Consider the following 26,287-nt stretch of genomic DNA (forward strand, 5'->3'; position numbering starts at 1 on the left):
TTTGTTTTTCATCACACGAAGCAGTCAGCGTGCTGTTCATAAATACCTTCTGCTAAAGCCACTTCAGTGTGTGAAATGCCCTGAAAATCAACGTTTGAGTAGATAACTGGCACAGTCATTAAAAGAGACTCACATGATGGAAAGATTGAGCTTCTTATTCAGATTAAGACGAAGCAAAATGGTCAAAATGAAAACAATATTTGACAGATTAATAGTGAAGGTGTTTGCAGGTTTTGCCCTTCTCAAAATGTTTATAAAAAAAGTGTAAAGTAAATATAAATATGTTTTTGGAGCCGTCATCTTCTGACAGTTAACACGTGACTCAGGACTGACTCAGTGTGCTTAAACTCATAACAACGAGAAGACGTGACCCTCTCCTGCATCTTTACCTGTTGAGTCTCTCCAGCACCGAGTCGTCTGCCAGAGAGATCTCGTCCATGAGAAACACTCCTCCCTCCCTCATGGCCAGAACCAGAGGACCATCATGCCACTGAAACAGCCGGCTGTCCTCTCCAGCAGTCTGCAATAAAAACAAATCAAACACACACTAGCTGTAAAGTTTGAAGAGTAGTTTTTATATTTGCTCAAAGGGCTCTCTTCCTGTTTATATATCCACACAGCTCTGAGTGCTCAGTACCTGATGTGTGTGTCTGACGGGCCTCAGGCCTCCCAGGAAGTCAGACGTCTCCATGTGAAGGTGACAATTCACAGAGAAAAACTTTTGTCCTGCCAGAGCTGCAAACAGCTGGCAGATTGTCGTCTTTCCACAACTGGAGAGGGGACAGACAGAAGACCGGTCACTGAAAACAATCCTTTTTAAAAACTCATTCCAAGGTGTGTGTGTGTGTGTGTGTGTGAGGAAAGGTTTGAAGAATACACGCCTGCGTGTGGACTAAGCCTAAAGCTCACCCGGTGTCTCCTACGAGCAGGACCGACTCTCCGAATCGGAGCGCTCGTCCCACCAGCACGGCTAATCTCCTCATGCTGTGCGTCCACACCACGTGTCGAAACTCCTCCGGTACTCCAGCGATGCTGTCGATGAAGGGACCTGTCCAATCAGAGAAAACAATGTTCATCAGACGAGCTGCCTTCAATCTCTCGGTTTACAATCAAGACATATAGAGCAAGTATCTTTATTCAAACTTCAAAGATCACAAAGGAAAAACACTGAAAAATGAAAGATAGATCATCATTGAAAACAGATTCGGGACACTGAAGAAGTGCATCAGAATGAGTGCATTAGAGTAGTGGATATATATATATATATATATATAGTATCCAGATGTTGATGACAGAGGGAGGGGTTGTGTTACACTCACTGAACTGGCTGTTGACCTGTTTCTTAGAGAACAGGTTTTCAGGGTTCACCGTCCGTTTGAAGCGTTTCTCCAGGATGGAGAGGATGACGGACTCTTCCTCGGGTTTCCTCACACGTCCCGCCAGCAGCATGTACCCTGATGAAGAGGACAGCAGCTTCATTGAAAGGCCTCCATCATAATCGTTCACACATTAACATCTGAGGAACTTTCTGGGAGCGCTCACCGTCGTCAGCCAAATGCTGCAGCCAGTCCTGAGAGTCCTCGCTCTGCTGCTCCAGCCTGTACCGGTCTGCCCAGCGAAACAGATCCCTGAGGGTGATGAAGCCGTGTTTCCCCGCAAACACAGAAGATCCCCGACGCAAGGACTAGAGAAGGGAAACACATTTCACACGAGTGTTGAAGATCGCTAAGATCAGGTAGGACATCTGTAGAAATGAGCAGCATGGAGGAGCTCTCAATAAGTATCTGCAGTGTCTGGTTACCTGCAGGTCTTGCATGACTTTGACCAGCTTGCTGCAGTAGGACGGAGGCAGGCTGCACCTCTGATGGAGGATGGTCTCCAGCTCTCCACTGGGCAGCTCGTCAAAGTGAAGCTCGACAAAGCGGTTCCTAAAAGCTCTGGAGAGAACCTGGAGAAAAAGGAAGTGGGCGGGGTTAGTTTCCTGTACGATTTAATATTTTGTTTGACAGACACAGGAGTGTAAATGTTGTTTTACTTTGACAAATTGAACAAAATAAAATATTCCCACATCTTCTATTTGAAGCACATCATGAGGTTTATTTATTTCTAGAGATGTTAATTAAGTCTTCGGCGTATTGTGGATGTTTTGTAGTTTTTGATGACGTGACGGCTCTGTAGTGTCTGAGAGATTTAAAGAGAAACATAGCTATAGTCGCGTTAGCGCTGTCACAGCTCAATAAAAGAACGCTTGGCTGCTAAAATTAAAGTTTCTTTGTTTTTTTCTTTGTCTATGTGTGGGATGAACTTGATGTACAAGACAATATAAACTGTTTATATTTCTATTTGGATTTTAGAAAATTTCCCTTTGTGGCAAAATAAAGAATCTGAACTGTGTTTGCTATTCTAAAGGCTCCGCCTCCTTAGAGTGACAAATTCAACAAGACATCCTCACACATTTGGTGTCGGTACTGACTATCAATATAAAAGGTCACATATAATACTTCTTTTAGAAGTTTTAAAAAAGTGTACTCGCTCCCCAAAACATGTGTGTGAAGTGTGTTGTTGTAAATCCACTCTGATCCTGTATGTGATCATGTCTATAAACTCTATTTCAGCCCTGATCAGAACAGGCTGTTTCTGTGTCTGTAGCTTTAAATATGTAAATGAGCTGTGTTTGGCCACGCCCCCTCTCTGGAAGGACTCGGGTGGGTGGCTCAGGCTTTCTTGCACCATACGTTGTTTAAAGTTGGGGGTGACTACAAAGTGAAAAGTGGAGCAAGTAAAAGACAGGGAGGATGAACTGTTCTTATAGTTGTGGGGTTTGTAGACGGCCGAGGGACACAAACATGGTGAAGTAAGTGTTAAAGATTCTGCCAATCTGTCGAGGAGCGATACATTTCAAACTCAGTCTGACCAAAGTGAACTGGAGGTGATCCCCCTGTAACCACACCATCATGTACAGTAAAACCCTCTCAGACTGAATGAGTGACGTACCTTTCTCCCTCCGTAGAGACCAGGGGGATTCTGGGTAGCAAACAGCATGAATCTGGGGTGAGCTTTGATGACTTCCTGTGTCTCAGCCACAAAAAGCTCCCTGTTGTCATCCAGGAGTCGGTTGAGAGCCTCCAGGACGTCAGTGGGGGCGAGATTCAGCTCATCCAGGATGATCCAGTAGCCTTTTCTCATGGCGTCGATCAGAACACCTGCAGCACAAACAGGAGACACCAAACTAGTAAGCACGGAGTGCTAGTGGGTTATAAAACCCTCCACCAGCAAGTCTGCACCGATGTCAACTTCCAGGTCACGTGTCACGTCTATTGCGTCCGGTCATCACCGAAAAACAACCTATACAAACGTAAGTTCAAACACTGCTCCAACTAAGATGGACATTTAATACCGTCATACAGACGTTAACAACTCTGCATGTATACTGAGGATCACACTGACTCCTCTTTGTTTATTTATGAAATGTTTTATATTTAGGTCTACAGGGACTGTTGCACAAACTAAATAATATTTAATCATGTTTCAGAAAACTTCTCATTTATTTCTTACTTTACAACTTTTGATGTCTTTGTAAAATCTCAATAAAAACAAAATATAAAAGGTTTCACTGCTCTGATGTTTATCATTAGTATCCTTGTCTGTGTATTCATTTAAGACAACCTGTTGTATGAATTTACAATAAATTAACTGAAAATTACATATTAATTACAACAAAACAAGTTAATGTATATTTAAAGAAAGCCATTCCTGCACAATGCTGCATAGAAACCATGGCAACACACACTTCCTGTTTCCACCTGAGAGAGTGAAGTTTGTCCCAAAGCCTGCTGCTGTGTTTCTACCTACACCTGTATGGAGGGGACTTCATTCAGCTGCGAGTGTGACTCTAACGGAGTGCACTCCGTCACGGAGGCCGAGGGTGTCGGGGTCAGTTTGAAAAGATCTCGTACCCTCTTTGAACACCAGCTTCCCCCGCTCGTCGGATGAGTAGCAGCCGATGTACTCCTGGATGTCGGTGTGCTCGTGGTTGTTGATCCTCACACACTGGTTTCCTGTAGCTGCAGCCAGCCAGCGGATCAGACTGGTCTTCCCCACAGACGTCTCTCCCTGGATCAGCACTGGGTGAGTCCTGCGGAGCCAAGAAAAGTGAGTGAGGACTTCTGGTGTGTTCAGTGTTGTTGCAGCCAAATCAACCAGAGAAGAATGACGAGGAGCATAAAGCATCAACAGAAGAGCTGAACACAGAAATGTATTCATCAAATGCTCAGAGAAAAATAACAAATGATCTCAAATAATAAGTAATAAAATAGTTATAAACTAACTTCCTGGATTTCCCCCCCAAGAGATATTTGAAGCTGAGAATCGCTGCAGGATTTGAGCCTAATCTAGACCTGATTTTTGTTTTTCTTTAATTCAGACCAACTTCAGGAAGGTCTGTGATTTCATTAAACTGAAACTAAGTTTGCAGAGTGTTTTTTTTAAAAGTACAAACACTAGCAGAGTTAAACTGGGATACAATATTGGTTTCAAATCCAGTGACGTTGATAACTTATCTATTACAATGGTGACAAAAACAACAGAAGTTTGAGACACCAGCAGTGTTTTTAACAGGCTGATCTGGTGTTGATGGATTCTTTCCTGTCCTTCACACCTGCTTTTTCACAGCCTTTATTTGAAGCTCTTAACGGGTCATTGGCCTGATGGAGATGTGGTTCATGTATTATCAAAGCGTTGGCTGTGATGGGAGATCTTTTCACTTCTGACCAGCCAACATCCCGAGTCAGACATCACTAATGCTCTGCCTCTGAAATTGATCTGAGCCCATCAGGTCGCTCACTGCGGCGGGATTCATTCCAACCAAACTTTTGTCCCCATGCACTCGGACACAACATTCCTAAAGTGCCAGATTGAGCTCTGCCAAAATGTCCGTCTGGACATTCGTCGATGAGCCCAATTGATTTAAAATCACGGGCAGGGGGTCAGGCTGTGTTCCTACCCCGCAGACACCACTCTGGCGAGGTCACGGAGGTTCAGTTTGACCGAGGCCGTGAGGATGTAGCTCGGGTCCAGAGCCGGCTCCATCTCCCCCTGAGACACCCAGTACCCCTCCACGTCCACACACGGCCGTCCTGAGGGCGCCGGGATGGGCTGCAGGAAATGAGACGGAGAGCGACCACATTATCTCACAGATAGATTGATGTTTCTAAAGGACTACAGTCTAAAAAAGATTTTTAATCCGACAGGTCCTGTGACATGTAAGGGATGCTGATTATTACAGGAGGTCCATCGCACAATGAAGCTTTATAAGGACAGCCAGTTCAGTGAATGAAAGCTAACAGTCTGCTTGTCTTACAGCCTCACACTGCTGCCTTTCAACATTTATGAAACGCTGTGTCCCGTTCCCTCAGGGGCCAGGAGGTTACGTGTTTGTGAGCATACAGAAGTAAAAACGCAGCTTTGTGTGTGGAAGTGGCTCCTACTTGTTTAAGACACTTTGTGTTCCCCAGCAGGATGTGCTGACAGACCAGCTTCTGGACCAGAGGGTGAGAACTTCTATCCAGCTGAGTCAGGAAGCTCAGGCAGAAACCCTGCAGGCGAGAAAGAGGGAGAAACTTCAGTCTGCAGCCACACTTTGGAGAGAAAAGTGGTTTTCTTTAGTGTTGTAGTGGATTCCCTCGAACCTCATAGAGCGAGCGCTGCACGCTGATGCAGGGGTTTGCTGCCACGTACTTCAGAGCCCTGCACAGAGTGCGCAGGCTGTAGTGTGGTCTGTGACCCGTCCCGTCCACCAGGCGGGAGTTCGCCTCCTTTCGTACCGCCAAGTAAAAACTGCTCAGAAAGAAAGTGACGGAAACATTTGTGAGGTTTTTTTTTTCATATCCAGCATAAAGCACCAAAAAGCTGCAAAAAAAGTGGATCTTTTTGTTGCTCCCAGATTATCTGGATTCAATAAACTACAGTCCCATGTAGGGTTGTAGTCCAGACCACACTGACTGAGACTAAGACGCGTCACCCACTTGACAGTAACACAGAGAAGGGTGTAGCCATAATGAGAGAAAACATGTTTTATTATAAATGAATTGAAGTTCTTATCTTTTAGAAAGAGGAGTTTTCCTTCTAACCACAGGAATGTCGTAGAAAACCATGATCGCTCTTAATTTAAAGAGCATATTGCAGGTTAAAAATTTTTTTTAATTAATATTTTATATAGTCTGTTTATGGCTGTAAAATAAGTAGGTTATTTTTTTAATATGTTCTACAACACATAAGTGCTCTAATTTAGAGGAGAAAGTGGCTGTTTTTAGCGTAGCCGTTTAGAACGCGCTTTTTCTTCAACAACGCGTCATGTGACGTAACATAAGGGAGTCGCGTTCCGTTACTCTGCTTTGATCGGCTTTATGCGTCAGTGTATGAATGAATGAATGAAGCCTTTATTGCCCCTGGGGGAACTTGTCTTGCACTGAGAGCATAAAACATTTTACAAACAAACATTTAGAAGGCAGCACAAAAGAATTAAAGCACAAAAAACAGGCTAAAACATGATTAAAGAGGAGTAATGATACGTGGTAGTGAGTGAGAATAGACAGGATGCCTCCCTGCAATAGTTTGTAATTTGCGCGGCGCACATTCAGGTGCATAGTGTAAGTGGCTTGATTATTCAAAGTGTGTTTTGGTGAATTATTCCCACAACCTCAGAAACCATCGAACACACACGTTGAATATTTCGGCATCAGACACAAAAGCGTTTCCTTATTAATGATTTAAATCTCTGGGTGTTTAACATCAAATATTATATACGCAGACAGAAAGCGTTTAATGATTTGATCTGCTGGAATCCTCTGTTATATTCTCTAGTGTGAGCGTAACAGACACCGGACAGTCTGTATTAATATATGTAGTCATACGATTTATTATAAATCCAACTCTGTTGCAAGAGAGCGCGTGTGTGTGTGTGTGTGTGTGTGTGTGTGTGTGTGTGTGTGTGTGTGTGTGTGTGTGTGTGTGTGTGTGTGTGTGTGTGTGTGTGTGTGTGTGTGTGTGTGTGTGTGTGTGTGTGTGTGCGCAGTGGGGAAAGAAGGAACGCGCAGTTTGGAAACAAACAGAAACACAAGCTTTACTTCTGTCGGTCCTTTATCCCATTAAAACTTTAAACTTTTTGTAGTAGCCTAATATATGTGCACGTATTAAACTGTGGAGTGTGTGCGCTGTTGTGCATGTTTGTGTGGATTACGTGCGCTGTGAACTCACGTCAGGAGAATCCTACACCACACACTGTATTTTCTATTACAACGTGAGCACTGGGCTGCATGAGGAATAAACAATAAAGATATAGTGCTGCATTTGCACAGGCCGTGTAATCGGGTTCTATGTCTGTCTGTCTCTCTCTCTCTCTCTCTCTCTCTCTCGCGCGCGCACAGCGCGGCACCGTAATACGTTGTACAGATTTGCCGTTTTTACGAGCAACTCCCATACAATGTAAAGGTGAATGATCGGCACTTGCACCTTCTACAAATTGTTTTTTAATTGATTGAATGTGATTACAAACTTTACATATGCTGATGTGAACACAGCACTCGCCCATATATGGCGAGCTGACACCTGTCACTTAGCAGGACGCCTGCTCCGGGTCTCTCCTCACACCACAACTTCTCTTCTCTTCTCTTCTCTCCTGAGGCCGTTATTCCTCTAATCCTGCCTGTTTCTGCTCTCTATCACATCTAACAGGTTCAGAATAATAAGCCAGTGGACCATTATATGTAAAGGAATACATATTTTCTTCCTATTTATTGACGGGAGTGACACTCGGATCCATGATTTTCTATGTTAAACAGACGGGGATTCAGCGGGACTCCCTTACGTTACGTCACAGCCGAATGCGGAAGTAAAAAGCAAAGACGTGCGAACACGTACTAAAACGTCTCCAGGAGACCCTGTGGGTTATTAATTTCAGAATTTCTTTAAAAACAGTATTGTTAACGTATTTTCCTATGATTAGTTAAGTTTTGTCTTTAACCTGCAATATGCTCTTTAAAAGTCTGCCAAGTCTGAGCAGTAATGATCAATCACTTTACAGCTGTTTGCTGTTTTAAGTTGATCTCTTTTTACAGATTTTGCATTTTTTTTTAACCAAATCCAAAGTGTTCAAAGTGAAAAAAGGATTTGGCTTGCCTTTAAACACATATCTCTACTCTAGATCATACGCAGGTATGACTCTGATACATGTCAGAGCGTAGTAGAAGATTTATTAGTGTCCAACCTGTCATGACTTCACATATTGTTGCTTTTAAACGATAACTGCACTTCAACCCAGACACACATCCTGAATCATGGTCAAACTTGGCTCCCTGGTTCCAGGAGTTCTTTACTTGCACCTTTACTGCTGTGCAATCTGTGAAAAGGTTTTAGGACACGCCCCTTTTTCAGGAAATGAATATATGCATTTGTCTTTTACTGATTCATTATTGTTGTGTTAAATCCCAAAATCTAGATGTGTGCTGACTTGACGTTTGCTCTGTGAGAACCGACCTGATGATGCCACTGATGACGTTTCTGTGTGAGTTCAAACCCTTCAGGTAGTCGGAGACCAGAATCCGCAGGTCCCCCTCGTTCTCCAGCTCCTCCACGTACAGCTCAGTGAACCTGGAACACATTTCATCTGATTTATTTAAAGTTCTTCATGAGTGTCATTTCTGTGTGAGTTAATGGATTCATATCTTGATGTCATATGAAGGTAATGAGATAAAGACTTGAAGTGTTCACCTGTTCCGGAGGCCCAGAGGCAGGTTTCTCTTTCCCACGTCAGTAGCTGGATTCATGCAGGCAAAGAGACGGAAGTCTGGGTTTCGTACCAGAGGCTCTGCAATGAAAAACCAGGCTATCTCAGTAAAACATCAAAGAATACCTCAGCCAACATCACCAGGTGTTATTCTTTAATTAGCTGTAAATGAGACAACACGTGAGTTCAAAGAAAGAGAGTCAGGCCTGGAACATTCACTTAAATAAAAAAAAAGAAACGCTCCTCATGCGCTGATGGAGATACATCAGCTAATCAGACATTTTTCATTTTTGAACCAGGCTCTGAACATGTTTATTTCTTTTTGAATGGGTGTGTATGTGACTTCCCGTGCTTCTGCAGCCGGTCTCTCGTGGACTCTCCTCCAATGGAGGAGCTTCTATAGAGAACCCCATGATATGAAAGTATCCATTACATAGGAGTAAAAGTGGAGCTGAATAACTGTTACACCCACAGTATGATAACGTGTCCCGATCAGTCTACACCTGATGTGATCTCATGTGGGGCGGCAGTAGCTCAGACCGTAGGGACTTGTGCTGGTACACGGACAATGCAGACCACAAACACAGAAGTTGTTTGGTAGCTGGAGAGGTGCCAGGGCATCTCTTGAACACCGCCGAGCTGCCCTTGAGCAAGGCACCGAACCCCAAAAACTGCTCTGGCGCGCTCCCTGCAGAGCAAAGCAGCCCCACTCTGACATCTCTCCACCGATTCATGCGTGTGTGATTCAGACCTGTGTATGTGTGAGACGCATGGCTCTCAAATAATTTCCCCTCAAGGATTCATAAAGTATTTCAAATTCAAAAATCTCACATATTCTTATTTGTTGTCACTGATTTTTTTCCCCAAATCTATGCAGCAGGTACCAATCCATCAGAACTATTTTATTGATGGATCCTAACAAAGAGATCTTTATGACATGGTTCCTGGTAGCACGTCAGCCCCATGTGACACGTTAACAGAACAGAGTGACAGGAACTCTGCCAGCCCCACAGTGATGTGAGTGCTGCAGATAGCACTGCCCCTTTAAGGCCTTTAACCTATCAGGCCACACCTGAGTGACGAAGAGGCCTGAGCAGGCCTGCTCACTCCCTTTTGTTCGCAGCAATATGCTGAGCTCCTGGACAGGCTGTTGAATAAAGGTGCAATATTAACTTTAAAATATCCTCACTACCTCATCACTACAAGTGGAATCATTTGGAATTAAATAAATGAAGAAAAGAAGAAATTTGACCCTGGTCCCTGCACTTCTATTGGTGTACCATTGCACACTTTCTACAATGAGAGCAGCTGTTGTTCACACACACACACACACACACACACACACACACACACACACACACACACACACACACACACACACACACACACACACACACACACACACACACACACACACACACACACACACACACACACACACACACACACACACACACACACACACACACACACACACACACACACACACACACACACACACACACACACACACACACACACACACACACACACACACACACACACACACACACACACACACACACACACACACACACACACACACACACACACACACACACACACACACGAGTAGATTTTTTTTTTTATGGACTCAGACATCATTGTGGTTTTATCTCCAAACTGTGAACATTGATATAATACTAATTGATATGATACTAATAACAAACAGAACTAATCATAACGTGCTGAGACCTGCATCTCCATGTGCTGAATCTGAAAGGAGGATTCAGATAAACAAGTCCTCACCAGTGTCCCCGCGGTCCAGCAGCACCAGAGAGCCAGCGCTGCCCTCCAACAGTCCGCTCAAACACTCCAGAGTCTCTGCTGCTGCCAGGTTGATCTCATCCAGCAGGATCCACTGACCCTTCTTCACCGCCTGAGCCAGTGTTCCCTACAGAGGACACACATGAACACAGCTCAGTGAACGCACAAGCATGAAGAAACGTCCCCTTTCTTTGACACCTTAGCAGAACAGAGAGACAGGAACTTCATACCTCAACAAAGGCGAACACCATGGCGGCCTCACAGGCTCGGATCTGCTGCTGGGTCTGACTCAGCCTGAGAGCCAACGCCTCCCACTTCTCCTGCAGCAGATCAGCTGCACAAACACAAGAAGTGAAAGTCTGTCATGGTGCCCGCAGCAGCCAGCGCGCCCTCTTTTAACCCGGATCACTCTTTGTGTTCTCCTACCGTCTGACTTGTCCTGCAGCTCTTTGGTGAGGGCCGACTTGCAGACGTGGTCCATGAGTTTGAGCAGATCTTGCCAGCGTTTCCCCCTGAAGCAGGTCTGCACATGACCCAGGAAGGTCAGGTTCTGTTTCCTCGAGTACGTCTGAGAGAACAGGTCCTCAAACGCCTCACGCAGCGGGAGCAGGATCTGCTTGTGGTCGACCGGCTTGTACCTGAATCAGACGGGGGGGGGCAATGATACAAAACCACTTCACCCACGCACTGATTCTGAGGAGACAATAAGATGTAATTTGTGCAACGCTCACCCTCCGAGCAGGTCGGCAGTGTCACTCTGCTGGTTCATGTTCACAACCCGCAACCTGTGACCTGGATTTTAAAGAGATAACAGGGTATGATGACATCATGAAAGGAGAGGAGGAACTCTATGTGGAACCACCCGGTGTGGACCCTGTGCTCACCTGTGACTTTGGCCAGGTGTTGTACGGTGGAGGTCTTCCCGGTCCCTGTCTCTCCCACCAGAAGGACGGGCTCTCCTTTAGCGACACACACAGCGAGCTGTTCGAGCAGCACCGCCGACGGACGAGTGGCGGCAAACGTCTGGTTTTCTCTTTGAGAGGAAGCAAAGACATTTAAATACACGATCCGTCAGTAGGTACAAGCGTCTGTCCTTCTCAGCCTTTAAAAACGTTTTTTTTTTTTTTTTTTTGAACGTGTCTGAAAATACAATGACATCACTAAGTTTCTGGAGTCAGGGAGTTTTTCTTCTTTATTAAAAGAACTAAAGCAGTCTAGCTTGAACATCCCTCTCCGATGTTAAGAATTTTAACATTATCTGTTACGGCCAGGAAACAGTGTTTTATAACACACTGCCACTTGCCAATTTTGATTATTTTTTTTTTTTGTGATTTAAAGGAAGAGTCAGGTCGCTCTCTCCTCCACGTAGACTCAAGATGCACAGGAGTCCTCCGCTTTGCCTTGAGGTCCTGTTTACCCTGCCGATGGTTTCATTCTATGAAAACAACCAGCTGACTGTAAATGATCTCTTTATCACAGAACACTGACTACATCATTACATAAGACATCAAAGTACATGTGCAGTGATAGACGAACTCTGACCTCTCCATGCTTACCATCAAACCTACTTGAACTTGTGTCTCATCCACATGGCATCGAGCTCATCCTGACTGCAGGAGCTTTCACATGACACTCGCTCATATTGAGCTTTGTGGAAGAATCAATGTGGATATTTGGGCTGGAGGTTGAGCCATTAGATGATAAATGGACTGCACTAATACAGCTTCTTTAGAGCATTCACTCACATTACACGTGCTTTACGTGCACGCACACACACACGCACGCACGCACAATGGTGGTCATGCAGGCGGCTGACCTGCTCCTCAGGTTCTGAACTTGTTCACACTGTTTTCAAATCGACTGCTGTTTAGTCAATCTCGCGGCAGCATCGCTGATGTATATATGGTGTAAACAGAGGTCACAGGGGGGGCGGGATGTCCCACTTACAAACTCAACTGCACCGCTTCGGTCTGCTTTCGACACAGGAGCGCTCTGCCCACCGAGACCTCCAGCTCGGTCAGAGTGATGCCAGGCTGGTACATCTGACAGAAGTGCTGCGCCTGAAGAGACACAAGCAGGGATTCAGATTAAACACTGATTACCTTCAGTAAAAAGACAGAGGTCCATTGTTCTCCATAGAGATAACAGACGAGAGGCTGTTGTTTCTGACATGGTGGAGCCTGAACTTTTAACATGGGTCCCAAGCAAGGCAAGCGTCCTCCCCTCAAGACTTTATACAGCACATTACATCATCGACGTGCTTCAAACACAACATCACAAGTATCCTGACACTCCTCACTCAGCACTTTCAGGCCAACGGTCTGAAGAAATGTCGTTCCCTCTCAGACTCAAATATTATTCCCAAAAGGCCGGTCAAATACCTTCTCTCTGGAAATGTTGAGCTTGCTCCCAATGATCTCGGCCATTCTCAGTCGACTTTCAGGACGAGACAACATGGCTGTGAAGCAGTCGAGAGCCTGAGAAGAGAACCAAAACGTATTTGACTTCAACGTTATTATAATGCAGAAGGACAACAGATCAGCACGACAGGTACACAAGAGACGACGTGCTGAGGATCCACAGTGAAAACACAAAGGTACTTTAACCACATGGAGCTGGAGGCGGAAACTGTTTGGACAAAGTCTGCAGAAAAGTGCATCAAGTCAAAAAAAAGAGTAAAAGTACAGGAGGTGAAAAAATTGTTACAACAAATATTCGAGTTAAAAACAGATGGATAGGTTTCATGGTTCAGGTTGAAGTTACATATGACTCAGCAATTCTAAACATAACATAACTACATCTTTTTTTTGTGAAGCTGTGGAGGAAAAACAAACATGTCTTGATCATCTTAATTAAAACCGAAGTCAAACACACTCACCTCTTGGAAGACGTGTTGTGCTGTGGCGGGTGACGTGCTGTCAAAGTTCATACTGATCCGCTCACACCACTTCAGTAAGTCCCTGTCAGACCACGACGCAGACACACACAAAGAAAAGAGGGCATGACGTTAGGTTAAATACAACTACATCTCTGTGTCACCTGTGGATGATAAAAAGAATCAGTTTATCATTCATTAAAATGATTGTAGCTAACTGGGAAAAAACAAAAGTCTGCATGCAGAGACTAACAAGTAATGAACTCTTAGAAACAGAAAACAAGTTACATTTAATGAGCAGCTCTGCTTCAGTTTTTTTTACCACATAAAACAGAGATGTGCGTGTTAGGTCCACTCACTAATTAAACATCACAAGCTAGTTCAATTAATTGCTGGTAAAATATTGCGCTCCTACCGCAACTCAACCGCCCGCCACTAGACGGAGCTGCAGCTCTTTCTAATGAGCCTGCTCTCCCCGCTCTACAACTGAGACGTAAACAAGCACAGTGAACAGAAAGCGTCTCGAAGGCGCTCACTTTTTATTTTTGATCTAGAAAATGAAGAGAGAGCTTCATGTAAGCCGTGGAGTGTGTATCCTAACATGCAGGGAGAACTGAGGCCTAGCGGTGCAATCACTGCTAATGGTAGCCACACTCTGCAGGCCAACAGTACATCATTCACCAGCTTACAATTTAGCATTTTGAATAAAATAATTTCAACTTTTAAGTCAGTGTTTTCATATATTCAGACAAGTCATGTTTTTGAATCTCTTTTAACTGACAAGAACATTTGTTGGTTTGGACAATATCACAACTACGTGCTAAAAATAAAATTGATATATACAAAAATTGAGATTCGTATTTTCAAAGATTTTAAATGGTTCATAACTTAAAAAAAATAAAAATTGGTGGGGGTGGGGTGGAGGGGCTAATCAGTCACTCCCTGCTAAATGCTAAGGCTAACTCTTTAACTCAGCAGAACACTAAAAGTAGCAGCAAGAAATTCAGCCAGTCTCCCCGACGACTGGAGCAGCTCCTGAAGTACTCATTCAAAAATAGACTTTGAATCTTGAAACACCAAAAGATTTCCAGCCCTAATTACAACAGTGGTGACAGTGGCTCAGCGGTTATTTTGGCAATGCAAAGAGTCTGTAGTCCTTCAGATCGGTCGGTCCAGGTTCAGATCAGACCTGTGCCTCCATGTCGTTCCCCGCTCTCTCTCCCTGGTCACCTACACTGTTTGGTGTCCTGTCTCTACAATCGCTCTCCATCAGCAGAAACATGCTGGTTTACATTGAGTGAATGCATCTCTTCCATAGGATGAACCATAATGAACCAGATCAATACACATGAGGATCACAGGCGGACCTATAAAGTGAATGACAGATGGATCCATAAAAAGCAGCACGGAAACAACGACACATTGATTTGACAGCTGAATCACAAACACGCCCTCTATGGATCTTACTGACAGCAGCTAGAAAAAAGGAAGTATAACAGTGGAGATAAGTCATATGAGGAGGTGTTAGACAACCTGTAGGCTGATGATGGGAACGTCCCAGTATGACCAGCACAGTGTGTTATTCCAGCCCCTCGTCCAGAGGACAGTCGGATCAATGCTCTATTGAACGCAGCAGCAGCGAGTGGAAAGCTCATTAAAACATGAAGGCTGCCGCTGCAGACGGGCAGTTTGAATCTGATGGATATAAAGTCGAGGGGGGCGAAGCTTTCGAGGTTTGGCTGCTGTTTCTGGAGTTCCGGTGTGGTGAAACACGAGCTGTACATCAATATTAAACGTACGGCAGGTTTCTTCATCTTTGTCGTTGCAAATGTTCTCGTCACTTTTGAATGACAGTTTTGACTTTTGAAATATTATAAAACATGAGGCCTCATGAATCTCACACCTCAGACACAGGAGTGATTCGCATACAGTGGGTCTGCTGGTGTGTTCATTTAGTGCAGAGTCCAAAGTGTTTTTATACCTACCTATATATCTACTTTACTACGACACAACTTGAGATCCTATTTCTTTATAACCGTGCGACAATTTTAGAGAAGAAAACAGAGTCAGTGTGAGAGGATCTGAAGTGTGTGTCTGACATCATCATCCTTGGTGTCTGACATACAAATGTATTTGGATCAAACAGCATACATCCATTATCTTTCCAGTTCAGGGTCTCTGGGGGGCTGGAGTCGATCCCGGCCGTCATTGGACCGTTCACCAGTCAATCACAGAGACAAACAACCAGCAACATTCACACACAATTCAGAGTCAGCTATTAACCTAAGCAGCGTGTCTTTGGACTGTGGCAGGAAGCTGGAGTACCTGGAGAGAAGCCACGCCTGCAAAGGGAGAACGTTCAAACTCCACAGAGAGAAGGCTCCTGTTCGACAGGGATTCAAACCAGGAACCTCCTCGCTGTGAGGCTACTGAGTTAGCCCCATATTTTGAAAAGTGGTTTTGAAAATAGTAAATTGGTTAAGGTGATTGTGGTTTATAAATGTTGTTACCTGTGGACATAAAGGTCCATCACTTAATGTTGTCTGAAGAACTCTACAGGAGTAATGTCACTCTTTTGTACTTTCTAGCTTTTTGGACCCATAAATGTATGGAAGAAGTACTTTATGTTTATTATCAGGGGGTTTAAACATTAATTAACAGCAGTGTAAAACAAATGCAGACTAATAAAAGTGGTGACGTGGGCTTCACCTGAGAGACAGGGCTCTCCCCTCCAGCGGCGAGCCTTTGTCCTCAGACTTGTTCTGCTGGATGTCGTCGGGGCTGTTTGTGTCCGTGTCCACGTGTCTCTCCCCGGTCAGCTGGCAGTAAATATCCAGGAGACGGTCCGACACCACGTTCAGCAGAGGGTACCTGCTCACGAGCACCTAAGACAGACGCAGAGGGAGAACGAATGACCGAAAGATTTTCACCAGAGACTCAGGTGAGTGATTCTCCTTTTTCTGATCCAACCTGCAGGCTGTTTGATCATAAGGCAGAAGAGACCTGCATCATAATCCTGTTGTAAACTAAATATGTTCCCACTTTATTAACCTAAAGTCTTCATAACTTTCTTATTTTTCCATCTGATAAAGTGGGAAAAAGATGGAAAATAAAGTAGTTTCTACTCTCTGCTGGCTTCACACTCACCTTCTTCAGCTCGTCTCGGGTCATGTTTCCCATCTGCAGTTTGGTCCAGTACTTGTCGAGCAGTGCTGCGTGAGAGTTTTGTGCTTTGTGCCAACTGCCTCCGCTGTAGTACATCCTGCAAGAACCGAGCACGGCAACAGTGTGACAACAGTCTGACCTTCACCTTTCCTTAAAAACAATCAGACAGTCTGTCGGGGGCTGGAGCGCTGTCAGAGTAGGTGATTAAGATCTTCTTTCTCAGGTTATCTGTTACCATCGTATCCTTGGGTGAATTAAAGTGCCTCGTGCAGCATCCTTAAAGTCTAATGTCACATATTCTCCTCTTCGACCAGATTAAATAAATCTCAGAAACAAACGCGTGAAGTGTCTTGTTGTAAATCCACTCTGATCCTGTATTTAATCATGTCTATAAACCCCTCTATTTCAGCCCTGATCAGAACAGGCTGTTTCTGTGTCTGTAGCTTTAAATATGTAAATGAGCTGTGTCTGGCCACGCCAACCTCTCTAGAAGTGGATCTCACTCTTGCTTTCATTTCAGGAGTTTAGTGTGTGAAAAGAACGAGTAGTATAAAGAGCAGTTGTTGCAGAGGTACATCAGGACATACAGCATGACGATGATCTCACCTTCTTGTTGCAAAGAACTGAAATCCAGGAGCGACGTCGATGCAGTCCTCTCGCCCTGGAATCATCAGCTTTTTATTCTCCATCAGAGGCAGGAGCACGGAGATCTGAAAGAAGAACATCTCAGTCCACTTCGGATCATAGTTTCACAACAAATATGGCTAACGTGAAGAACTTAGATCTTCATGTTAGCCTGATGTCAGAGCATGTATTAGTGCAGGATCGAGCTGAGCTGGAACTGACCACATCCAGAGGAGCGTGGTCGATGTCTTCCAGAAGGATCCACTGGCCCGTTGTGACAGCTTGCGTCAAACTTCCCGGCTGCCAAACAAACTTCCCCGGGATGTCGGTGCAGCGGTACATTCCCAGCAGCATCTGTGAAGGACGCCAAACCCAGTCACACATTTAACCTCTCTGTTCAAGTGTGAAGGGGAACTTAAAGGTCTTTAGGAGCTGTAAAGCTGACAGGATCCAAACAGGAGAGTTCAATCAAAGCCTCTAACACGGAGCAGGATTATCAACAACACCTTACACTCCAGCACTTTAATATACGCATCACTCATGTTCACGTCATATGTCTCGCCAGCTGATAACTTGTCTGTTCACGATTACGATTGCACTTAAATCTACAGTATGTATCAATGATTTTTCTTTATATCAATACTGCTCACTTAAAACTGTCATCACTGGTTTTCTCACATGTTCGTCCACTCCAGTAAAGTTTACATTCAGTTAAACATGACTTACAAATGTCACAGATCATTTCTCACTTTTTGACTCGTTGGAGTGTTCAAGTTGTATCCTGGTGTTTATATTATTATAATTATTATTATTATTATTATTACCGGTATTATATTTTGTACATTTTTATGTTTTTCTACTTTGTATTCTATCTTATATTGATTTGTGCTGCTGTAACGCCACATACATCTATTTATCTATCTATCTATCTATCTATCTATCTATCTATCTAATTCTAAAATTCCCATAATGCAGTTTTTATTTCCCTGGGGAAAGCACCTACATTTTTAAAGTGTGAAACCGAAGAAGTCCAGCTCATATCAAGCAGCTGCTTGTCACAGTCTGAAACCTCCTGAGGAGCATTCTGAACTTTAAATGTTGAAGTGTTGGGACTGTCCCTTTAAGTGGAGGTTGAACTCATGCTCTCTCACCTTGCTGTCAGTTTGATCGCCCAGCTGGACCTTAAGGATCTCTGAGGCTTTCGTGTGTCCCGTGACAGCAGCCATGAACTCCACCAGCGCAGTTTTCCCACAGCCTATAGGACCCTCCAGCAGCACGGGCTTCTGGGACGCCACCGCCAGCGCCAGTCTCCTCAGATTACGACAGGTAGAGTCCACCAGAACCACGTCCTTTGTGTTCATCTGTGAACAGAGAAGAGCGACATCAGAACCTAATGTCCGGCAGAGAGATTGTAATGTGAGAAAATAAAGAGTGCAGACCTGTTCAGGGATTCTGGGAGCAATCCTGGGCAGGACGACGCCGCAGACAGCCACCACGTTCAAGGACAGATCCTCCGACACAACCTGACCCCTCGTAAACTTGTTCGGCTTCTCCTGACGCCACGCCGCAGAGCCCTGATTGGCTAACACCAGGGCTTTTTCCACCTCCAGCTGCTGAGTTTCCTCCAAAGCTCTAAAAAACAAACAAAGACATAAGTGAGAAAGAAAGAGAAAAACCCGCCTGTGATGTTTGAGGATCTCTTTTCTAGTTTATCGACATCAAGTGCCGAGTCACTCAACTCACGATACCATTCTCTCACGATCTAGTTTAAGATAATCGAGAGGTGATTGGAGCTTCTCATTGTGGTGTCATTTCAATGCTGCATCATGTTGGTTGTGCTATTTGTGAAGTTCTCCGTCTTGTCGTAATGTATGCACACAGTTTCTGTCTCGTCTGTTATCTTCTCACCTCTTTCATTTCTTTGTCTTGGGATTTAAAAATGCTCGACTGCCATGGTAACGCCTGCTGACGCTCACGATATTACTGCGATTCATTTTTCAGAGTACTGATTGGAACCTTGCCCCCTTTGAATTGATTTTTAACTGCCTCACAATTAACCTTCACATTAGTGCGTGTAGTTCAACAGATTCACAGTTTGTTGTTGTTTTGTTTTTAAAGTAGAGAAGGACATACCGGAGAACAGAAAGCGTAATGCAGCCGTTTCATGACGTGCACAGAGATCGTAAGGTCTCGTTCATACAGTCAATACACCCGTCACATTCCCCTCCTGGTTGCTCGAGGGGAATTCTCCGTATAATATCCTGCTGTGTTCTCACATCAGCTCACCCGGACTTTCTGAGGAAAAATGACTCGGGGTCTGGCAGGAGAAACTCCAGGTGTAAAGCGAGGGAAAAATGTGGCCTTTCAATCATACACACAGCTGCTCCTGGAAATACTTTTCAGGAGTTTTCTGTAAGTGTGAAAGAATATGTACAAAATCTTATCTGTAATGAAATACTCTGCTTTAGTCTCCTTAGCGGAAGGTTTCGAGAGACATGTTTAACCTTAAGAAAAAACATTTATATAAACAAAAGATACAGAAAATGAAATTTAGAAGTTCATACTTTATTTTCATGTGCAGGATCTCATCACTCATGAGCACCTTCCTCAGAAAGATGGTTTTCTGATTATCCGTCATGTGAGAGACCAGCGCTAAACAATGGGCGGTGTACCTGTAAGACACGAGAAGTAAGAAAAAAAAAACTTTTTTATAGTTTAATTTGTGGTCATGAAATAGTTGATTCAGTTAAAAAAAAAAAAAAAAAAGAAGCAGGTCGCGTACCCTCGAACCATGACGTCGCTGGTGAGCAGCTGCGACACGCAGGAACTCCAGTCCCACAGCATCCGGAACTTGGCGCAGTCGCTCTGAAGGAAACGCAGCGTGGCTCCCATCAGGTCGCGCAGCTTCATTCTCCTGGGGCCGTACTGAACGGCTGAGGCCTCCTCGCTGGTGAAGAAGAGCCTCTGAAACACTGGAGGGGCGTCGTTGAAGTACCTCGCTGCAAACCTGACAGAGAGAAGAGGTAAAGGTCACGTTTCATCCTTCCTTTAAACCAGAATAAATCCGTTTCAGAGTTGCACAAAACATGTCTGTGAAGTTGGACCCAGTATTTGATCATGTCTATTAACCCCGCTACACTCCAAGGAGCCCTTTCCAAGACAAAGAGAAATCCTTGTACAGGAGGATGTTGTCCTCTTAGCCAGCGGCCCGGGTTCAAATCTAACCTGTGTGTATTTCTACCCACATGTCATTTTCCACTCTCTCTCTCTGCGCCTGTTTTCTGAATCGATTCACTTTCCCATCTTAACAATGAAGGCCTAAAAATCCCCAAATTAATCTCTTACAATTTCTCCGTCTGAAAGTGACCGGACACGTTATTGCCCTTAAAACTAAGCGTGTGCCCCCACAGTCAGCCACAGCATCTTAACAGTGAAGGGGGATTCAGAGCTGGTGTCTGCGGCTCTCTGGGAGAAGAACAGAGTCTACTTACGCCTGTGCGTCAGGACTGATGCCGAGGAGTTTGCTGAGGGCCACACACAGGCGCTCATGGAGGTCATGGTTAATCCTGCCCCCAGCTTTGACTCTCTCTGCGTTCCTTTCCAACAGGTCCAGAACCAGCGGGCGCAGGTGTCGAGCGATCAGCAGCGTGTAGTCTCTCTCCAACAGCAGCTGAGCCAAACAGTCCAGAATACACTGCCGGTCCTGCTGAGTCCAAATCTGAGGAGAGACCAACCATACAGTGGAGTGGGTGACGGCGTTCGCTGGGTGTGGGGTAAGGTGGTCAAAGGATTACACTCTTCATGACTTCTTTACAGTATATTATAAAGACACTGTCTCAGATATTTTAATGAACAAAGGTTTCAAATATTACAGAAGCTTTAAAACACAACAGCTTTGTGCACACTGTCAGCCAGTGTATGTGTGTACTTCGTGTGTGTGGAGGAGTATGTTGGTATATTTTTTTAATTTAAAGGGGGAATTTGAAGTCCAGGCACCTCATATTGAGGAATTTCCTCTTTTTAATCACCACAATATAAAATAAAAAAGTGTCTTTTGCCATTGTTGATGGACTGAATCTTCTATGCACGTGTCTCAGGAATTCAACACTTTTTAAAGCTCCTGTACTATTCGACCACATCAATCCTCGAAATAATGGAGACTGTATCACTGTCGTTGTTGTACTTTTAATTTGTTTAAAAACAAGATAGATCATATCGTGAGATCAGAATCAGCAGAGCCACTGTGGTCAAGAGGTACAGTCAGGTGGAAGGTCGGGGGTTCGATCCCCAGCTTCCGCAACCACATGTCCAATTTGTCCTTGGGCAAGGCACTTAACCCGGAGTTGCTCCCGCTGCATCACTGGCATTGACTTATACCAATGGATACTTTACACAGCAACCTGCAGAGTGTGAATGTGTTGGTGTGACCTGTGGTGTTTAAGAGCTTTGAGCAGTCAGAGGACGAGAAGATAACTAGACCATTTACTGTTACATCTTTCTTACTGCTGAATGAATGCACATAGACAACATTTAAAACATAACACAAAGTACAAAGGATGAGAAAACACAACAGAGGGAGACATTTGTAAGGGGGAAATAAAAGGTTCATGTGCACATAAGGTCAGTCTAGTCCATCATCGACCGCTCACTGCCAAAAATAAAATCACTGAGGTTGGAGCACTCTTTTACAAATCCAACAAATGAAATGTTCTCTGCACTTTCATAAGGATCACGAGATAATAATTTATCATATGAAATGAAATTGTTAATGTGGGTTAATGTACATCACGCCAAACACGCAGGATTTTAAGACAAGCTGCATTCAATTTGGCACTGAGCTATCTGACCAACAATCATGGAGCGAGCTCACACCATGAATACATATCAGGATCAGATCATTCAATGGATACAACAACATGAAATGATCACGGGCATGTGTCCTCTGTTATTTCAATGTTTATTATATTATTTTCATGCTTCAAGTCTAAAGGCTCAAACCTCATTAAGTTGTCAGAGATGTGACTTGTGACATGTGATGGAGAGATGAGAAGCCTGCAGGGCTCGTTTTTAGACTGAGTGTGGAAATGAAACATTACAGAGACACAATGTGCTTAATAAAAAACACAGATAACAATATCTTACCTGTTTGGATAGATACTGGCTTAGTTGGTTGTTCCTTTGGTCAACATGTCTGGATATGGTGCCCAGTGAGGGCAGGCTCAGCTCTAAATTTTCCATCGTTTCATGTGTGTCTTACAGCACAAACACAGCTAACACAGGCTATCAACGAACTAATCAAACTAGTAGAGTTAACCCAAAGTGTACGGCTCATCCCTAGCTCGTGTGTCTGATGCTGTATCACAACACACAAGGCAGCACGTTTCCGTCACTGCTGTTAGAAAATAACCCCTGTCCACATGTGAGTGAAGCGCATATCCTTCCGGGTCGCGGTGACGGAATCTCCCGTCGCGCGCTGGTGACGCGCACGCACAGCGACGCAGCAGTAGGGTCCGGCTCAGCGGCAGGGAGAAAGCAAGTGGACCAACTTTCTCTCGAGCAATCGGAACCATTTACCACGATTATATGACTATTTATATCAGGGGGCCGTGGGAGGGTGTCGTCGGCTGGTGAATACCGTCTGTAGAGGTAAAGCGTGTCTTTTTAATGCTGTTCTGCTGATTAAAGTGTGAATTGTTAAACGGAGGAGGCGCAGTGACAGACCGCGGGAAAATGTCCTCACTTCCTGTGTGGAGAAGTCTTGGCGCGACATTACAGTTGTAAACAACGGGAGGAACACACAAGCAGACTCAAAGTAAGACAGACATTTGATAACATAACTCAGTGAAAGCAGCCCGTGTGTTAAGATTATTAACATGAACATGGAGTTTCTCTGTACGTCGACGTGAACGTTTCCTCCGCTCAGCTACATTACAGTGGTGTTTTAACACACCACAGCGGGCTTATTAACATATTTAAATGTGTCGTTTGGGGATTAAAAACTCTGTTCTATTAAATGAATAGTCTGTCATACACCCCTCACTAGTATACACATTCATATCTGAGGACTAAATATAGTTTTAAGAACCTTCAAACTAAGTTGGGTAGTAACGGTTGCTAGGTGCTGCTTTACAGTTCCGTTCATTTCGATTATTTCGATGATTTATTTAATTCCATATTGATAAATAACATAAGGATAAATCATTACGGTAGTTGCTGATTATTAATCGTGTTTTTAATTTGCATTGGTTCAGATCAAGCAGATTTGAAGATGTATGTCGTGTTGTATTATTCTTTAATAAACAAAGGATAAAAAACATGAGCGCACATGATCTGTGGCTGAGCTGAATGAACCTGCTGTAATCACACAGGCATGTTTGAAGTGTCCACAAATCGTCTCCATTGAGATGTTAAGACGAGACCATACAGCTCCTGATATACTTTTTTTTTTTATTATTATTATTTTAAACCAGGAAGTAAAGCCATCGAGATCAAGATCTTGACATGTATGTCTTTGTTCTGTCAGCCCCACTGATCAGTGTGTTTTATAATCACTGTGATGTGAAAAATTTGAACACTTTTTATGTGATATTAGCACAAAACATTGATGTGCTCTTCCCCGCTGCCTCCTCTGATCTCGGCCCTGTAACGTCATACCACTGTGACGCTCACAGTGAAGGCGAGATGTCCCAGAGGCGTAAATATCACACCTTGAACAGGCAATGAGGTGTTACTGGTTTATCACATTAAAGCCATGTTTGTATTCAGCCTGTATCCTGTGCTTTGTCTTTTATTCACTTTAAACATTACTTTATGCTTTTTAGGAACTCCTTATCGAGCGGAGCCACAGCAGTCCTGAGAAATGGAGGAAACCGACGTAGATTATGCTTCTGGACGTAAGTCAAACATTTTAACATTCATAGAAACGAGAATAAACTGCACACAGGTCACATACTGTTTCTTCTTCCTTTGCAATCTTTGTGTCCATATTCAGTCATGAGGCTATAGAGAAGGGCGGGGCTGTCAGACATTTACATATCAGCTAATCTTCAGGCTTCTGATGTCTTAGTCAGCAATGTGCTTTATTAATGTATCGATCTCTGAAATTCTGACAGTTCAGGCTGTGCAGACGCGACATTTAATCAAACAAACAGCAGCATCTCTTTACGTGTCAGCGCACTGAAGAAGACGTTTGTCTGGACCTTATTTCTTTGTCTTTTCAAGACGTTATCTTTATCATCTAAGTGACTGTAAATGACACGACACATCATGAACATCATGCTGTTTGAAGAAGACTTGAGGCCGTCAGCTCACGAGGAACATGTTTACTGAGAGGATACATGTGTTCGTTAAGACTGACTCCAGTATTAAACTTTTCTGTTCCCCTCACCTTGAGAACACTAACATGTCCAATCACCACAGCTTTTGATGCGGGGATCAATGAAGACTCTGTGGACATCTACGATGGCCTGGACAGCAACATGAGCAACAATGCAGGTCGGCCAGCCGCAGCGTCCCACCCTTTGTCCTGTTACACATTTCGCCAACACTGTGTCTTACAAAGCAGGAACCTGTCTCACTTTGAGTCTCACTTCATTTCTCGCAGAGACGTCGCCTCCGCACGCGTCACAACTGAAGGAGTCGATGGATCTGTACGAGGAGATGGTGACGGAGGAGCAGCAAAGCAGAGAGTCGACGTACTCCGAGGTGAGGAACAACACACTTCGGATATCTGAGACTGGAGGGAGATGAGAAACGTTCCTGATCTCAAACTGGAGAAGAATAACTTTTTACAGCAGCTCTAGAGTTCCACAAGACAAAAAAAAGTGATGCCATATGCATATTTCATCAAGATAATTACTCATTATATGGTTACACACACAGGGTCCAGACCTGTAATCCTAATCCTAAAATACTTTACTGTAGGATAGAACAGTATAAAAGTAATGAAGAATAAATCCAGAGTATAGGATTTAGTATCAAATCAGAAGTTAGAAATCTTAAGAGATGTCAGGATTTTAGTCACCTGAAAGTCCCAGACTGATTTGAGAATTAGTCTTTTCTATTCTTTTCTGTTTTTTTAATCTTGTGTTTGTGTTTGTTTGCAGCTGAAGAGCAGATTCCAAGCAGCCCAGAATCAAATCAAAGAGCTGCGGCGGAGGTTGGAGCAGGTGGAATTGCAGGTCTGTTTTCTCTTTGAAGCTGTTAAAGAAGATGAGCTACAACGTGTGACATAAAACCTTGTTTGTATTGTGTCTTAAATCAGCATCAAAGCACCAACCTGTGTCGTGTGTCCCCCTTTAAACAGAACACCGGGTTAAACACGGAGAACTACCGTCTCAAAAAGAACATCTCTGCACTCTTACGGACGGCAAGACAGGAAGTAACCAGAAAGGATGCTGAGATCCTGAGATTAAACCAACAGTACGTGTTCTGAACTTTTGAAATAGAGCGCAGTCTGTTTTGAAGAAATAGAAAGAGCCCTGTGTCAAAGACTGATTACTCATTATGTGACTACTTTTGGAACAGCTTCTGTGTATAAATGTGTTTTCATTAGGGGTGCGGCTTGATTAACAATTTTTAACTATTTTTAACTAATTAACTCAGGGCTTTCTAATTAAATAATCAAAATGAATCACATTTTAAGTGCATCACAATATTTGCCCTAAAAGCAATGGCATTTGGTGGATAAATGCATCAAACTTGTCAAACTGTTGGATCTTGTTTGAAATAGTTTTTCTGCACTGCAGTTGGAAAGTTGGATCACACGCTTTAGCACATTTTCTTACTCCTTATCTTCTACCACTAATCATAGTCTACAGTCCAGAGCAATCAATTTAGCGAGTTAATTTGTAACTATCAGACGTTGAATTACTAATTTTGGCCCTGAAAGTCAAGTTTAGGCTGCAAACGCTTCTTGTTTGCAGCCTCTGCTTGTGGCAAAGCTAGCGATAAGTTAGCATGAAGCTAGCGATAAGCTAACACCTAGCAATGACAAACAGTTCCGCGCTGTTTATAAGGCAAACTATGATAAACGC

General features: G+C 43.8%; 2 protein-coding genes across 3 annotated transcripts in view; one reads left to right on the forward strand and one right to left on the reverse strand.

Annotated features, from left to right (window-relative positions):
* mdn1 (midasin AAA ATPase 1) overlaps positions 1–22,515 on the reverse strand; it is a 107,887-nt gene extending 85,372 nt beyond the window's left edge. Inside the window, exons 1-31 of the mRNA XM_079339854.1 lie at positions 22,395–22,515; positions 20,744–20,970; positions 20,035–20,259; positions 19,817–19,924; positions 18,692–18,884; positions 18,404–18,613; positions 17,475–17,606; positions 17,235–17,338; positions 16,611–16,725; positions 16,173–16,348; positions 13,467–13,548; positions 12,970–13,065; positions 12,536–12,648; positions 11,473–11,621; positions 11,320–11,380; positions 11,015–11,226; positions 10,819–10,922; positions 10,571–10,715; positions 8,767–8,863; positions 8,533–8,646; positions 5,688–5,835; positions 5,487–5,594; positions 5,003–5,154; positions 3,957–4,135; positions 2,995–3,203; positions 1,802–1,948; positions 1,543–1,684; positions 1,320–1,454; positions 910–1,048; positions 638–770; positions 390–520 (exon numbers count right to left, since the gene is read on the reverse strand). Of these exons, the coding sequence (XP_079195980.1) occupies positions 390–520; positions 638–770; positions 910–1,048; positions 1,320–1,454; positions 1,543–1,684; positions 1,802–1,948; positions 2,995–3,203; positions 3,957–4,135; positions 5,003–5,154; positions 5,487–5,594; positions 5,688–5,835; positions 8,533–8,646; positions 8,767–8,863; positions 10,571–10,715; positions 10,819–10,922; positions 11,015–11,226; positions 11,320–11,380; positions 11,473–11,621; positions 12,536–12,648; positions 12,970–13,065; positions 13,467–13,548; positions 16,173–16,348; positions 16,611–16,725; positions 17,235–17,338; positions 17,475–17,606; positions 18,404–18,613; positions 18,692–18,884; positions 19,817–19,924; positions 20,035–20,259; positions 20,744–20,970; positions 22,395–22,490 (4,382 nt within the window). The 5' untranslated portion in view covers positions 22,491–22,515. The remainder of the gene's footprint in view (positions 1–389; positions 521–637; positions 771–909; positions 1,049–1,319; positions 1,455–1,542; positions 1,685–1,801; positions 1,949–2,994; positions 3,204–3,956; positions 4,136–5,002; positions 5,155–5,486; positions 5,595–5,687; positions 5,836–8,532; positions 8,647–8,766; positions 8,864–10,570; positions 10,716–10,818; positions 10,923–11,014; positions 11,227–11,319; positions 11,381–11,472; positions 11,622–12,535; positions 12,649–12,969; positions 13,066–13,466; positions 13,549–16,172; positions 16,349–16,610; positions 16,726–17,234; positions 17,339–17,474; positions 17,607–18,403; positions 18,614–18,691; positions 18,885–19,816; positions 19,925–20,034; positions 20,260–20,743; positions 20,971–22,394) is intronic.
* The window catches only part of casp8ap2 (caspase 8 associated protein 2), a 48,699-nt gene that overhangs the window by 14,884 nt on the left and 7,528 nt on the right, over positions 1–26,287 (forward strand). The window contains exons 1-6 of one of the 2 annotated variants that reach the window (XM_079339867.1): positions 22,797–22,898; positions 24,074–24,145; positions 24,672–24,746; positions 24,856–24,956; positions 25,358–25,432; positions 25,558–25,673. In XM_079339867.1, the coding sequence (XP_079195993.1) occupies positions 24,112–24,145; positions 24,672–24,746; positions 24,856–24,956; positions 25,358–25,432; positions 25,558–25,673 (401 nt within the window). In that variant the 5' untranslated portion in view covers positions 22,797–22,898; positions 24,074–24,111. Of the gene's footprint in view, positions 1–22,796; positions 22,899–24,073; positions 24,146–24,671; positions 24,747–24,855; positions 24,957–25,357; positions 25,433–25,557; positions 25,674–26,287 lie in introns of those variants that run through there. The other variant, XM_079339868.1, reaches the window with a different exon arrangement.

Source organism: Symphodus melops (assembly GCF_947650265.1).
Source record: "Symphodus melops genome assembly, chromosome: 1".
Taxonomy (NCBI): domain Eukaryota; kingdom Metazoa; phylum Chordata; class Actinopteri; order Labriformes; family Labridae; genus Symphodus; species Symphodus melops.